General features: G+C 42.3%; 1 protein-coding gene across 4 annotated transcripts; it reads right to left on the reverse strand.

Moving 5' to 3' along the window:
* Positions 1–591: 591 nt before the first annotated feature.
* On the reverse strand, positions 592–11,825 carry LOC129099777 (protein-serine O-palmitoleoyltransferase porcupine-like). Of its 4 annotated transcripts, none has more exons than XM_054609147.1 (13): positions 11,728–11,825; positions 11,090–11,232; positions 10,254–10,446; positions 9,700–9,743; positions 8,938–9,119; positions 8,721–8,851; positions 6,426–6,551; positions 5,791–5,891; positions 4,763–4,839; positions 4,482–4,545; positions 4,140–4,225; positions 2,168–2,278; positions 592–1,449 (listed from the first exon to the last, which is right to left on the reverse strand). In XM_054609147.1, exons 2-13 carry the CDS (start codon positions 11,223–11,225, stop codon positions 1,348–1,350), a joined length of 1,353 nt encoding a protein of 450 aa, XP_054465122.1. In that variant the 5' UTR covers positions 11,226–11,232; positions 11,728–11,825; the 3' UTR covers positions 592–1,347. The 4 variants fall into 4 exon arrangements, with proteins under 4 accessions (XP_054465122.1, XP_054465124.1, XP_054465123.1 ...); XM_054609149.1 differs by having other exon boundaries at positions 11,774–11,822; XM_054609148.1 differs by lacking the exon at positions 11,728–11,825 and adding an exon at positions 11,560–11,707.
* Positions 11,826–14,508: the final 2,683 nt, after the last annotated feature.

Here is a 14,508-nt window from a genome sequence, read left to right on the forward strand (position 1 = left end):
CTGCAACAGGAGACCTGGTTAAGGGGAGTGTAGGTGGTTCATGAGGTTCCAGTTCAGCATCACTATTAACTCAGGTGTATTAGGAGATCAGACACGTAGCCACTGGTGATTCATTAGGGCCTGATGGTTTCCAGCGTGTCACCGTGTTGTTCTGTATGTATTTTACTGTTGAGTTGTGTATATTTATATAAAGGCTATCTAGGGCCTGATGGTTTCCAGCATGTCACCGTGTTGTTCTGTATGTATTTTACTGTTGAGTTGTGTATATTTATATAAAGGCTATCTAGAGACAGATGTTGTAAACTAGCTTTGAAGATATATGCGTAGTATTTATGAGGATCTATCGGCAGAAATGGAATCTAATATGGTTAATATGTATAATCACCTGAAATTAAGACTCACTGTGTCAGATACTGTAGTTCTCCCCAAAATGCTTGGCACACAGGAAAAGTTTCAGTTGTTTGTAATCTGCACCCTCTGTCTAGATGCCATCAAATCCTACACACTGGACAATTAAACTGTATATGCAGTAGTATGTAGCACTGGCCCATGGTATGTACTTGTACCTATAAAACACATTGTATAGATATCATGATTATTTACTTTATTAAGTGTGTCTGAGGTAGGCATTTATAATGAACAACAGAACAGATATAATACTAAGAGCTCAGTGTTACATACTGGCTGTGTCAGTCTGTTACTATGTTGTTTGCACACAATCACAAACCAGGAACTCGTTTACATTTACAGAAACATTTAAGAAAAAATAACAATACAAAAAGCACAATAACAGCAGAACAAAAGACTGTTGTAAGAGACGAACATATGAACAATTACAGTTATGGACCCTTTAAAAAAAAATCGACCTGCATATATATGCATACCAAAATGGTGAAATGTTTTGGACATGGACATTGTCCAACACTAACATAATAATGGAACTAATTCTACAGTACTAATATAGTAAAGTTAACCTCGCCCGTCTCCAAACAACCGTCTCCAGGCTAAGCTTTGCACAGAGTGTCCTTTCTGTGTTTCTTCCAGTCATATTGTCCATCCAATCCAACCCTCTGATCCTGTGTCTGCAGGGCTCTTACATACATGTAGGCATGTGCTATGTTCTCACTCTGCTTCCAGGTTTGAAGAGGCTTGTTAAGTCATTCCGTCTTCACATCCACAGCAGGATACGTCTTTGAGCACCACCTTAGTACAGACGCAGTCCTCCACCTGTCCCACAGTCCTTTCCATTTGAGCACATCCTCTTCCCGTCAGACAACGTCGCCATGACATCCATTGTATTATGAAGTCATTAGGTGTCAGCCAGCCTTTCCGTTGGCCCCAATGACGTCACTGAATTAAACGGTAAAAGACCCAGCAGGCGAACACAACCCAGTGGCTCGCCCAGTTCAGTTCAGACCACCTCTGGATGGTGTGGATGGCCGCGTAGCCCTGCATACAGGAAGTGACAGACAAGCACAGGTGGATGGAAAATGCAACCCATTAGACCTTCTCAGCGTCCTGTGACAGTCTGTGCAGGCCTGGCCGTTTTGTGAGTTGTGGTGCAGTCATGTGCTTTGGAACAATAGAGAGACCCTAAAAATCCTAAATTAAAATGCATATTGTGAATTTCTCAAATGGTTATCTCAACTGCAGAGAGAGAACCAGGCCTTTGTTTGAATCTGGCTAATAATAGAGACAGAGCTTTATTCTGATCAATACATTATATCTACAGATGGGAGAGGGTGATAACCCAGAACCCTCTGGCTGTGAGGTGACGGTGCTAACCCCTGCACCAGCGCCCTTATATTCCTTGTGTCCCTGTTTTTTTTAGCATGTGCTATCAAACAGTATTTCAGTTTTCTGATCTGCTCCTGTTGGATGTTGCCGTCAGTCTAAAACTCACTCTGCTGCTCTCTCTTTGCTTCTCTAACACAAAAACTGGTCCCTCACTTTATTTTTTGTCTTGATAATAAAACTCAACACTTCCTGCACAGATGTTTAAAATTAAAAGCCTTCCAGCCACCCAAATGGGCTAATCCCTCCCCCTTCTGGTAGGCTTTTCAATGCTCAACAATGGAGACACTGTGTCCTGCACTATATCTTGTTGGCATTTATGTGGCATACAAATATTCATTTTTCCTTGGACTCAGTCTTAAAGTCCTCTTACCTCCTCTACGTCCTGTTCATCAACTCCAGGATCAAACATGGAGCCCAGGTAGGTGAGGTGGAAGATGGCAAGGAAGCTGAAAACCAGGTTCAGCAACATCACCCAATACTCCTACAGACGAGAAAAAGAAGCACAGACTGTAAAACAGTCACAAGAACATCTTCATAGTGTCTCTCATTCTTTTAAACCCTTGGGGAGAGACTTAAGGCCCCCGGACATCTTTGTTGGCTTCCAGTGGTGTAACGTGTCACCTTGCTACAGTGACGCAGAGGTTTACTTTCACTGACCCTGTGACATCACTTCTGGGTGCGGTTACCACAACAATGAACATTTCAACCAGAGGCCGGCAAACCATTGTCTTTCAACCGATGTTAAGTGACTCTTCAAAACTTCAGGACACGTATAACGTTTTTGGAAAGCGTCGGAGTTGTGACAAATCACCCAACAGTTAAAAACAGCATCAGCATTTTCTTACAGAAGTCCAGACACTAGGCACACTTCCTATTTAATTCAAATGAAAATCAAGAGGCCCAAAGAACCTTACAGTGCTTAAAAAGAAAAACAACAAACATTAAGCAAACAGAAAATTCAAATGTCATGAATTTGTAATTACATAGTGTTAACAGTCTAGGTGGCCATGCCATCAGCTCTTCGAAATGGCAACAGGTGCTTTCGATTGCTTTTGGCAGCAATATTCACAGTGTGTGTTACCTACAGTGCCTCTACATGCTGCAGAGAAGAATCCTCACACCACCACAATGCTTCGAGCTGGGAGTGGTTTGTTTTCTGATGATGTGCAGTGCAACAGGGCGTTGAGTCTGATCTGACCTTGTGCCTTCTGTAGATGTCATGTGAATTTGTTTTAAAACAGGCCCTATTATGCTATTTGGAGCAGCCGGTGGCTGAAGGAGCTGTACAGAGCTGTCAGAGTGTCCTGCATGGGGTGGGAGGTGTTGTCCATCAGGGATGATAGCTTGGCCATCAATCCTCCTGTCTCCCACCACCTCCACCGTATCCAGTGGACACCCCAGCACACACAGATTCTACTAGGGGTGTGCCAAATAATTCACCAGCACACACAGATGTGACTTGTCGACACAGTCTCTCTAATGTGAGCCTGTGTAGCTTGGCATAGGTCTCTTGCTGGCCTCCCTCACTTGTCTCCTTCTCACACACTCACTGGGTTAATAGTTTTAATGATGCGTTATAAGCTGCTTAGAGTTAGTGATAGGAAGCTAAGCAGGTCATCATTTATCTCGAATATCAATTTTTTAGGTGGCATAGGAGGAGAAGCATAAGTGTCGACAACGCTGTGCCCAACCACCAAGCATGACGACTATCAGTCTACGGCGAAAAAACAACAGCACTCATGTGCTGCAAAGAACTCCCACTTACCAAGTCAGAATGTGATCAAGTCCTGCATGCAAAGAGCACAATCGTCAGCTGCATACAAAACACCCACGCTTGCATCACGCCAAGGGGTGCAAGGCAGTCCAATAATCAGAAACAAAAAACCAGGACCAGGAGGATAGAAAGAGGGAGTGTGCATGGCTGATCAACACACATAGAATGCAGCGGGTGAAGTCATTTGTTACAGTTCACTCGGCTACAGTTTTACTGAAATGAAATAAAACATGTCTACGCTGTTCTGTTTGAGGAGTGTCAACCTGCGTCTTTCTAAATGAATTGCACCTAACTGAAACAACCCTGGTCATCATCTTGTTCTCATCAGAATAACACTCTGGGGATCTTTTATATTTTTGTATGTTAAGATGGAAAGTAAACTTCAAGCACTAAGAAAGCTCAGCAGTAGGAAGGTAGCCCTTTTATGCTGTGGCTCTTTTAATGCCCCATGTTACTAGGTTACTAACCAATGCAGAGCATTTTGCTAAGGTTTCTGTTGATATCTTGACATAGCTCTGTGTGTGTTGGTTGCTTAGCATCACACAGCTGCGTTAAGCTGAAGCTGTACCTTCTTGTGCTGATGGCTGCAGTCAGAGGTGCACGGTCTGGACAGGATACAGGCACTGAAGATTGATGCGAGCTTCTTTCTCAGAACTGAGGATAAGAAAAAAAAAAAAGAAAATGAAACCATGACCTTTCAGGTGTGAGGAACATACTGGCTAACCCTATCACAGTAGTCCCAGAGTACACCACCAATGCTGGGAGCACAGAAAGCTGCTTCCTGGATGAACTCCAAATGTCATTTCTGCATCCTGTACAGTGGTTTGTGCAGGACAAAGTGATAGTTCTATTCCACCTTCAACCTTCCAACTTTCACAGTTAAATTCAAGCCGATATGTTTTTTTCATACCATGTTCAACATATGTGATGAAGCCCAAAGAGAGCAGAACAGCTCCCAGGTGAAAGCTCAGACCCTGAAGAAAACAAAAAAGCACATTTAATGCAAGTAGTGACAGTCAATCATTCAACATCTACTGCCCATATTCCTATTTCTCTGATCAAATTCATGTTTCAATTACATGGCCTTCGCATTACAACATCAGTGTCTAGTGATCATAGAGAACTACAGATGGTCTACCTAAACATTAACAGTGAAGTGCTACAGCGAGAAGTGTGCGTCATGTTACTAACATGCAGTAAGGCGCTGGCTGTGTACGTCACCAGGATGGCTGAAAAAGTCCCCAGTTTCATGGCGTTTTTAAAGGCATCTGATAAACATGGAACAGAACACAGTTAACACAACAAGTTTTAAAAGTAACTTTCTTAAAAATCTGGTAAATACAAAACTATTAATGTATTTTAATTTGACAAAGAGGTGACACTACCTAGTAGCAGCCAAACTAAGTAAATACCAATACAGCTGCAACTATCATTTTGTTATTGATTAATCTGCTGGACAAAAAAAAAAAAAAAGGTGTCAAATGGAATTCATCTTTTCAATGCCCCAGTGATGTGATTATTATGTCTAACAGTCTAAAACATAAGAACATTCAGTTCACTGCCATATATGCGACTGAGAACAACAGAAAATCTTTACAGAGATGCTGGGAGCTGCTAATATTCGGAGTTATTGATAAATGACTTGATATTCTCAATAGTTGTCGAATGATTAATAGTTGGAGCTCTAAATACCAGACAAAGAGAAGGATACTGCTCACAATCTTCCACTCAACAGCTAGGAAATACATCAAGAATAACATCAGAGAAACAACAACTTCACCAGTCTCAGAGTCTCAGTGAAACTGAAGGTAGGGCGTCTTTAGCTTCTGTACTGGGACGCATTTCACAGTGAAACGGAATATTTGAGAGGTGTACAGTTAAAAGACGGATTTAAATCAAATCATTTGGATTTAATTGGGCCGCTAAAAAAGGTGGGTGGGCTTAGTAGTAAGTGTGATACGGAGCTACAGAGGGCTGTTTCTCCACACAGCTCTCCTTCACCTGTTGTTAGATCAGGAGCCGGACGAAGGAGAGATGAAAGGGAAACTCGAGCTAAAGACAATTTTATACATCTCTGTTTCAGTGATTTTTTTATTTTGTAGATCGCCCTGAGTGATGGACAAGTCATGAAACATTTTAAACCATTTTACGGAGGAGAAATGACTTAAACACAGTGTTTGATCATTCTGGAGTGTTTAAAGTTGGAGCTTAGGACTCACAGGTTTTCAGCCATCGGGACATGGGGATGTTCCAGGATGTCACCACCAGCACCATGGAGCGAGGCATTTCCACACTGAGAGGCTTCACCACACTCATATCCCTGCATTACAAAAACACACAGATCCTGGGGATATTGGGGAATATGGTGTTCTCTCATTCAGCCCTCCACCTGCTCTGGGTTTTTCTGGTGTCGAGCAGGAGCAGCCTGCTAGAGAGCAGCGTACTACAGAGCCCGGCTTTCTTTGAGCAAGTTGGCTTGACAAAACCTCCACCAGACTACACAACTGATGCTGTATGTGGGTGCAAACTACGACCCTAGGGAATCTTATGAGGGAAATATACCAACATCATCCTGACTAATAACATAATGAACTATGAATGTAATGTATGCTGCCTGGGATTTGATAGCTTCTTTTAGAGCCAGCGTGACACACTACAAATATATTTGTAGACAATTTGGATGTTAAACTGATCCTCCTCCTCCAGAGCAGGTTGGGTGATCATGGCCATTTAGCCAGCTTCTAAGAGAGCCCTCTTTGGGACATTGAATACTTTTGGCCTAACGTACTGGTCTCACTAACCCCCTAATCTCACTTTATAGTACACCCCTCAGCTCAGACACGGCTGTACTTACCATCTGATGTTGTCCTTTTCTTCAGTGAAGCCTGCACCAGCCAGCATGCTGGTGCCTTCACTGAGGTGACCCACAAAGTAGTTACTGAAGTGGAAGGACACTGCATTCTCATACGCATGCAGCCACCTGTGCAGCACACCACACACACACACACACACACACAAGACAAAACGCACACATTATCTTTGGTTCGATTCCCAACACAAACACTTTGGTCAGCTAAACTTTTTCTAAGAAAACATCTTAACCGGCTTTGAGTTGAAGTTAAGAGCTTTTCTGGCACATATTACTTAAGGCACTTAAGTAATCTGATTATTCCCACTTTCTGTAGAAACATAGAGATACAGGAAGTCCTGATGGAGAAGGGAAGTTCAGTCAAAGGATAACAGCCAATATACAATCATTTGCTATAAAATGACAAAGGACTAGTCCAGTGGTTTTGCTTGTTAAAAAGGAACAGTTTGCTCCACAATCAATATTACATATTTTCCTCTTACCTGTAGTGCTATTTATCCATCTACATTGTTTTTGTGTGATATTAGTTCCTACATAAAATCGCTCACAACAAGGTCTGTGTATTATCTTGAGTATCCGGGTCAAGAGACATTGCTGTTTTTTGGGCGCTTTGAGCACCACAAGATGAGGACCATCTAGTTCCATTAATTTTAATCACAAGATTTGTGGTTTGTTCCCCGGCTCCTCCTCTCTGTATGTCATAGTATCCTGGAGCGAGACAAGTAACCCCAAGTTGCTCCTCTGGTGCTTAACACCAGCAAACTGCTCAGATGCAGAGGTCAAATAACATTGTATGAACCTGTATGTATGTGACGGTTTAAGTTGTAAGGACATAGGATTGACTGCGATGATTGTAAAAAAAAAAACCAAAAAAAAAACCCACTAGTATGGTACTTTAAAAAGGTTCTCTATACGATATTCAGAGCATTAATATAGATATTAAATATTTATGTTCTATTTAAAGATACAGTGGAGTAATGTCCGTCCGAGCAGAGAATGAGCCCGGCATGTTATTATTAGTCACATTACTATTAGTATTACCTGTACCATTACGCATTTTAGCTTTGCTTCCACCCTGAAGCCCTTTTTGCTTTCTCGCTTTGCAGGTTTCCATGAATCGTTGTGGTACCTGGACCGTAGTCGTGCCTCCTGCTGTGACCCGGCTGACACCCACTGCTACTTCGATTATTATTATTAGTCACATTACTATTACATAATTATAATTCTACTATAACAATTGCTGCTGTTGTTATAAGTAGTCTTAATTTTTTCCTTCGTTACTCTGCTTACTACTCTTATTATATGAATAATTTATGTCTTATACATTGAATGTGTTGTATCTCTGTTATGCTGTTCATTCTGTACACATGACATCTATTGCATTCTGTCCATCCTGGGAGAAGGATCCCTCCTCTGTCGTTCTCCCATAGGTTTCTTCCTTTTTTCCTCCCTGTTAAAGGGGTTTTTTAGGGGCGTTTTTCCTGTGCAGATGTGAGGGAAGGACAGAGGATGTCGCATGTGCACAGATTGTAAAGCCCTCTGAGGCAAATTTGTGATTCTGGGCTATACAAAATAAACTGAATTGAATTGAATGTTAGTGCATGTGAGGGTGGCCCACTGGTTGGCTCACAGCAGCCGCACCGCACCACTCCGCTCTGCACACCACACCTCTCCGCATCCACCTTCAGTCGGTCACAGAAGTGTAGACCCTACCCTCCACTCCCCCCTCATGTGAACACTGTTAAAATTAATCAACACTGTTACTGTTTTTGCACTGTGATCGCTGGTTGCACTGTTAGCTGAGGCTCAGTCTTTGCCCATGATAGAAAAAGAAATGCTCTGAATTTCGCATATAGCAACTTTAACTTAGGCAACTTAGGCCACACGTTGACACCATCTCAATCCACTGATGCTAGTAAGTGGACCTTGAGTTCATGTTTTGTCAATGAACCCGATAGTGGATTCCTGTAAAACCATATTGATGCTATAATCATGCACAGTACTTTTAAACTGCCCTTTGGACAGTTGACTGTGTGCTTTCTAGCAGTATGACAAAGAGGTTGTAATTAGTTCTTTTCAACTAGTAGACTTATGGGAGCTTGTGGGGAAAACAGTAAATTCTAACCCTGAGAACAAGCCTTACCTTTCTCAAATGTATCTTGGAAGCAGGGAAAGAAAGACAAAGAGTATGTTGATACAGCAGAGTATTGGAACAGCTGTTGTATTGGAAAACTACCTAAGTTAAAGGTGGGAACCCATTTAAATGATGATTTGCCTTACTTCTGTGTGACTGTGTTTCCATAGATGGGGATTAACAAAGGGAAGAGGTAAGGGGCGATGCAGGTGGAGACCAGTAGGCAGATCTGACTCTTCAGGAGGCTGAGGGAGGAGCTATACAGCCACAGCCAGCTCTGAGGAACAGAGCAACTCATCAACACCACAGCACTATACATGAAGAACAGCATGCACACTGAAGCTGGAAACATGAACTACTCACCAGTTCTTTGCCCTCAATGGCGCTCATATAAGTGGAGAAGCTGATCCAAGGGCCAAAGACAACCGTGCCAACAAAGAGAACATAACCCAGGAACTCAGCTGGGGAGGGCAGGCTGCCCACGGTTCCTCTGTCCAGGTCAAAGGCCAGAGAGATGGCCTTCATGGCTACCACCATCTGAGAGCCTGGCATACACACACACACACACACACATACACACTGACTTCAGAAACACACTGCGAATCTACCAGGATCATGGTTGGACATGACCAACCATGACCATGAAGATTCTTCTTCAAAAAGTAGAACTCCTTGTTTCATTGAGTTGAGTTGTGAATTTGATCCCAACAACTTGTCATACTGATGTATATTTCTGAATATTAATGTTGTGACAACATGTCGAAATAGAAACACTCCTAACAGAATGTAGTTTTCTTAACTATCAAAGTTGTGATCTCAAAGATGTTTCAGGTGTGTTTTTGGATCTCAAGAAGTGTCATAATACTGCAAATGCCGGCCTCTTATCAGTCATCACTGTGTTACCTTACTCAGCGAAAGATAGTAAATTCACAGACATTAATCTAGGTGAATATTTTTGAGATCATTACTTTTAAGGGGTACTTTACTCATCATGGTTAGGCCTACTCAGTCTGTGAAACTGATGTAAAGGTGTCTCATGTGGCCCTGCTCTGGAAGAAACTTTCTGAAGTCTAAGAATAATAAAGCCAGTGACGATTCTTTCTAACCAAATGATGGAATGTTTACCTCTGATTTTATGCCAGGTCACCATGTCAATCAAATGCAACTCTCTGAAATGAAGAGGAAACAAACAAATATTACTAAGACTTCCACATTCTACACCACATAGGTGTAGGTTTGCAGAACTACACACACATAATGACTGAGAACTGTGCAATTATTCAACAAGCAATGCCATTGTATGATTCCAGCACAAAGAGCATCACATCCCTAACGCTAGCAGTCATACAGCTTCACTCACACAAACTAACACATCCATGTATATTCAACCAGAAATGGATGTGCTCAACATGAAAACAGATGCAATGTTGTTGTTCTGATGGGTTCAACCATCTGTACAATCAATCAAACTGTAGACAGTGTATGAGAGTGATGTTGCAGTTTGCACTGCTGCACAGTGCGGGGACCGAGCATGTAGTCATGACTAGTTGGAGGTGCAAGTGGCATCCTGTCTCAACGGGCACATCTAGGACAACGGATTTTGTCGGTTTCTATGCGAAAGCGACACTAATTTGTTTCGGTTTCCAGGAACCTAAGTGTTCTTTGCAGAGTTTTCTCACCCAACAAGGAGGTAGACGAGGATGACAACCGAGAGGAAGACGCCTCTGCTGCTGGAGTGTCGGCTGAGGAGCAGAACGAGGTAACAGAGCGCACTGAGCAACAGCACCCACAGCAGGTGCAGCTCAAAGAACAGGAAGAGGCCGTAGATCCCAGACAGCACCGACACTACATGCTTCACAGTGGACAATCCTCCTAAGGGACGCAAGCAGGAAGAAAATAGGAATTACAATCAGGTCCAATGGTGTCTTGTTCCCTTAAATGAGGCTTACATCTGACGGAAATAAATCACGTGGAAATGAGTTGATTTTGTGTCGATTCTCGCCACATCCAAATGGAATAAACATGTATGACATGGTTAATCTACTAACTATTAATTAGCAAAATATCACAGTACAATCATGGATTGCCAGATATCAGACAAAATATAGTGGTCTGGACCCGGTTACATCTCGGATAGCAGTGGCTTTGATCAAATAAATCTCATGAAGTCAATACGGACAATATCCAAACTCGCTTCCAGCTACAGTACCAGTAAGAAGTTTGGACACACCTTCTCATTCAACTACTTTGAAGAATCTAAAATATAAAACAAATTCTGGTTTGCTGAGCATTTGTTTGTTTACCACATAATTCCATATGTGTTCCTTCATAGTTTGGATGGCTTCAATATTAATCTACAATGTAGAAAAAAAGAAAGAAAGAAAGAAAGAAAAACCATTGAATGAGAAGGTGTGTCCAAACTTCTGACTGGTACTGTATGTCCACATGAACAATAGGTAAGACGAGTCCTCCTGGGAACGCTCCTACTTGCTGATTTGCAGTCAGTGCAGCTCACCCAGTCTGAAGCAGAGTCTGCAGATCAGGCAGAGCAGCAGCAGCCTCCAGACCTGCTGTAAACCCTGCTGGACTGTACTGAGCCCACAGCTCTCAGCCAGCTGCTGCAGCACCAACAGTCTGCTGGACATGTCCATCCTGCAGCTGAACACACACACACACACACACACACACACACACACACACACACACACACACACACACACACACACACAAACTATGCATTAAAAACTGTCAATCAAAACCATGAAAAAACACTGAATGACAGTAAAAAAAGTACAGACTACAGACTCCCACTGTGCTGCCTTTGGCCTGCTATCATGTTATAACGCTACTTTACCTATGCTTTACTACCTAGCGTTAGCTTTATAAGTTAACGTTGGATTGAAACACAGGACGTACACCCGCGTTAACTAACTACGTAACGTTAGCTAACTAGATAACGTCAAGAACGTCGCTTGATAACGTTACCGTTAACTTGTTGACTTAGTTCTGAAATAAAATAAATCCGCGCCTTTCAGTGAAATGTGGCAGGGCCGAACAGAAGTGCAGTTAGCACGAAGCTAACGGTACAGCTCCATTACTTCTATCACTTCTGTTAGTCAGGAAGCTGTAGAGGAGGGGGGGACATGTCCAGACCTGATAGAAGTCTGGAAGCTGCGAAGTCACATTCACATAACGTCACCTTCCGGTCCCTCGTCCTCTTTTTCTTCTTCTTCTTCTTCTTCTTCTTCTTCTACGTCTTCTTTTTTTTTTACGCCCTCGCTCTTCTTCTTCTTCTTCGTTTTCTTCGGAGGTTGAGTGGATGGTTAGGAAAGCAGCTTATTGGCGCATTACCGCCGTCATCTGGACAGAAGTGTTATAGCATTACATTACATTATTACATTACAGTCATTTAGCAGACGCTTTTTATCCAAAGCAACTTACAATAAGTGTATTCAACATAGGTATTCAAGAGAACTACTAGTCACCAGAAGTCATAAGTGCATCTCCTTTCTTAAACAAGCATCTAAGAGCATAAACCAGAGCAAAAGTACAGTACAGTGCAGAAACAAACAAACTAATACGAATACAATAAGTGCAACAAACTAATACGAATACAGTAAGTGCTAAGTGGAAGGCTCAGGGTAGTACTTCTTGAAAAAACTTTAGCAGCAGGAGGAGCTGCAGTTAGTCTGTCCAATGAGACCCTTTTGGTAAATACCCTGCTATACCTGTATGTTTTGTATCGATCAGTGTGTTTGTAGGCTCTATTGGAGCAGCTCAGTGTACACAGTGGTATCATTTTACTGTGATGGCATTCTTATGTTATTCTCATGTCATGTCGTGTTAATGAGACGTCCTGGGATCATATGCGATGTGATGTACAGAGGATGTCGCATGTGTACAGATTGTAAAGCCCTCTGAGGCAAATTTGTAATTTGTGATTCTGGGCTATACAAAATAAACTGAATTGAATTGAATTGAATGTAATAAAATAAGATAATCCTTTATTAGTCCCGCAGCGGGGACATTTACAGGATTACAGCAGCATAGATATAGTGCAAACAAGGTACATGGTAGAAAAAACAAACAAGTATTTTAAATAAGTAAGTAGAAAAATAAAATCCACAATAACAAACAAAAAATCTTATAAATACAGACAGAATAATTATAGTTATAGTAATGTCATAATTTAAAAAAGCGACGTGATTGTAAGCAATGCTGGTAGTCGTTACATCTATTACTCATATTGGCTTGTCATTGTCATTACTGCTAATACTCCAGCATGGTGACATAGTGGTTAGTGTTCTCAACTCATGGGTCCTGGGTTTAAATCCTGACCCTTTCTAACTAGAGAGCCAAAGTCATCCCCTTGGGCTGGGCTTCCTGCGGGTTTTCTCATCTAAAAGGAGATGCATACGGTACTCCTGATACTGTGCCTATAGTTATAAAGAGTAATAGTACTGCCCCGGACCAAGGCAGAAGTGAGTACCGTGCTATCAGCATTCCCTAACTAGGTCAAATACAGAGGCTACACTGTACGTCCTCACAGGAACCAACTAAATCTAATTACTATTTATGTATATTGATACATCATAAGCTGCTCTGACATAGCAGTTTGTGGGTAATTAATAACTTTGTTTATTATTGCTGATTCATTGGATTCTCGGCCCTGTGTGTGTGTGTGTGTGTGTGTGTGTGTGTGTGTGTGTGTGTGTGTGTGTGTGTGTGTGTGTGTGTGTGTGTGTGTGTGTGTGTGTGTGTGTGTGTGTGTGTGTGTGTGTGTGTGTGTGTGTGTGTGTGTGTGTGTGTGTGTGTGTGTGTGTGTGTGTGTGTGTGTGTGTGTGTGTGTGTGTGTGTGTGTGTGTGTGTGTGTGTGTGTGTGTGTGTGTGTGTGTGTGTGTGTGTGTGTGTGAGAGGAACAGGCCCTATTATCAGCCTTACCATCTGTTTGGTTTCAGGTGCTGATATGAGCAACATGCTGTCCATCAGTCACTGGGAACAAAAGTTCTCACCTGTTTTCAGGTTGGCATGGAGACAGGATTAAACCAAGGTTCTCCAAACACACAGTGAGACAAAATAAAGTATATGTACAGTAGAACAAAGCCTACACCTGATTGAAAAGCACGAATACAAGTGCAAGGTACCAGTTACTGTAGAAGTATTAAGCAATGAAGAAAACTGTACATGTCATCATATGATGATACTATAAAAACTGTACAGATGGTGCATCATGTTACGAATGCTCCTGTATAAGACAGAATGGCATATATGGAGGAACTAATTCACACTCATTCACGTATTTATTCATGTTAACTGCCAGCACCTACATGTGCTATTGTTTACATCACTTTTTGAAGTCAGCTGTAACTCATTTTGAAATGTGTGTGTCATTCTGAATGTCTTAAAACAGTTACCGTTATCATATTAATAGGCACCATAATACAACAACAACAACAACAACAACAACAAAACAATCAAATGAATGTATTTGTCGATAAATTAACCGATTCATATTCATTTAAATGTTTAATTTAAAAGAAATCCATCTTTGTGGACAGCTATCTCTTATTATTATTATTATTGGCTTTGGGTTTCTGGGTGTTTGATTGACAGTGTTTGGTGGGACTCCCCCCCCTCCCCCCCTCCTCCATACTCCCCTCATCCAGATGCTTAGCGGCTCGTGAAATATTTACACCGTCTCCACCTCCGTCATCCCACGCCCGGGCCAGGCGGGGCGGGCCCTGAGTGAACTGCGGCCGGCTGCAGCTCTCCTGTGCTCCTGCAGGAGGCAGTGCAGCTCGGGGGGGGGGGTGTGGGGGTGTGTGTGTGTGTGTGTGTGTGTGTGTGTTTCTGTCCATGGTGCTGAAGATTCGTCTGGCTCTGTCCGGGGTGCTGAACCGCTCGGGGCTGACGGGCTCGGTCTGAGGCTGCCGT

The sequence above is a fragment of the Anoplopoma fimbria genome, chromosome 12 (genome assembly GCF_027596085.1).
Source record: "Anoplopoma fimbria isolate UVic2021 breed Golden Eagle Sablefish chromosome 12, Afim_UVic_2022, whole genome shotgun sequence".
NCBI classification, from domain to species: domain Eukaryota; kingdom Metazoa; phylum Chordata; class Actinopteri; order Perciformes; family Anoplopomatidae; genus Anoplopoma; species Anoplopoma fimbria.

Coding starts and splice junctions, on each gene's coding strand:
- LOC129099777 (XM_054609147.1), bottom strand. CDS start 11,225: ATGGACATGTCCAGCAGACTGTTGGTGCTGCAGCAGCTGGCTGAGAGC. Junction 9,744..10,253: donor CTCGTCTACCTCCTTGTTGG/GTGAGAAAACTC, acceptor TCTTCATTTCAG/AGAGTTGCATTTGATTGACA. Junction 4,546..4,762: donor CAGCCAGCGCCTTACTGCAT/GTTAGTAACATG, acceptor TGTTTTCTTCAG/GGTCTGAGCTTTCACCTGGG.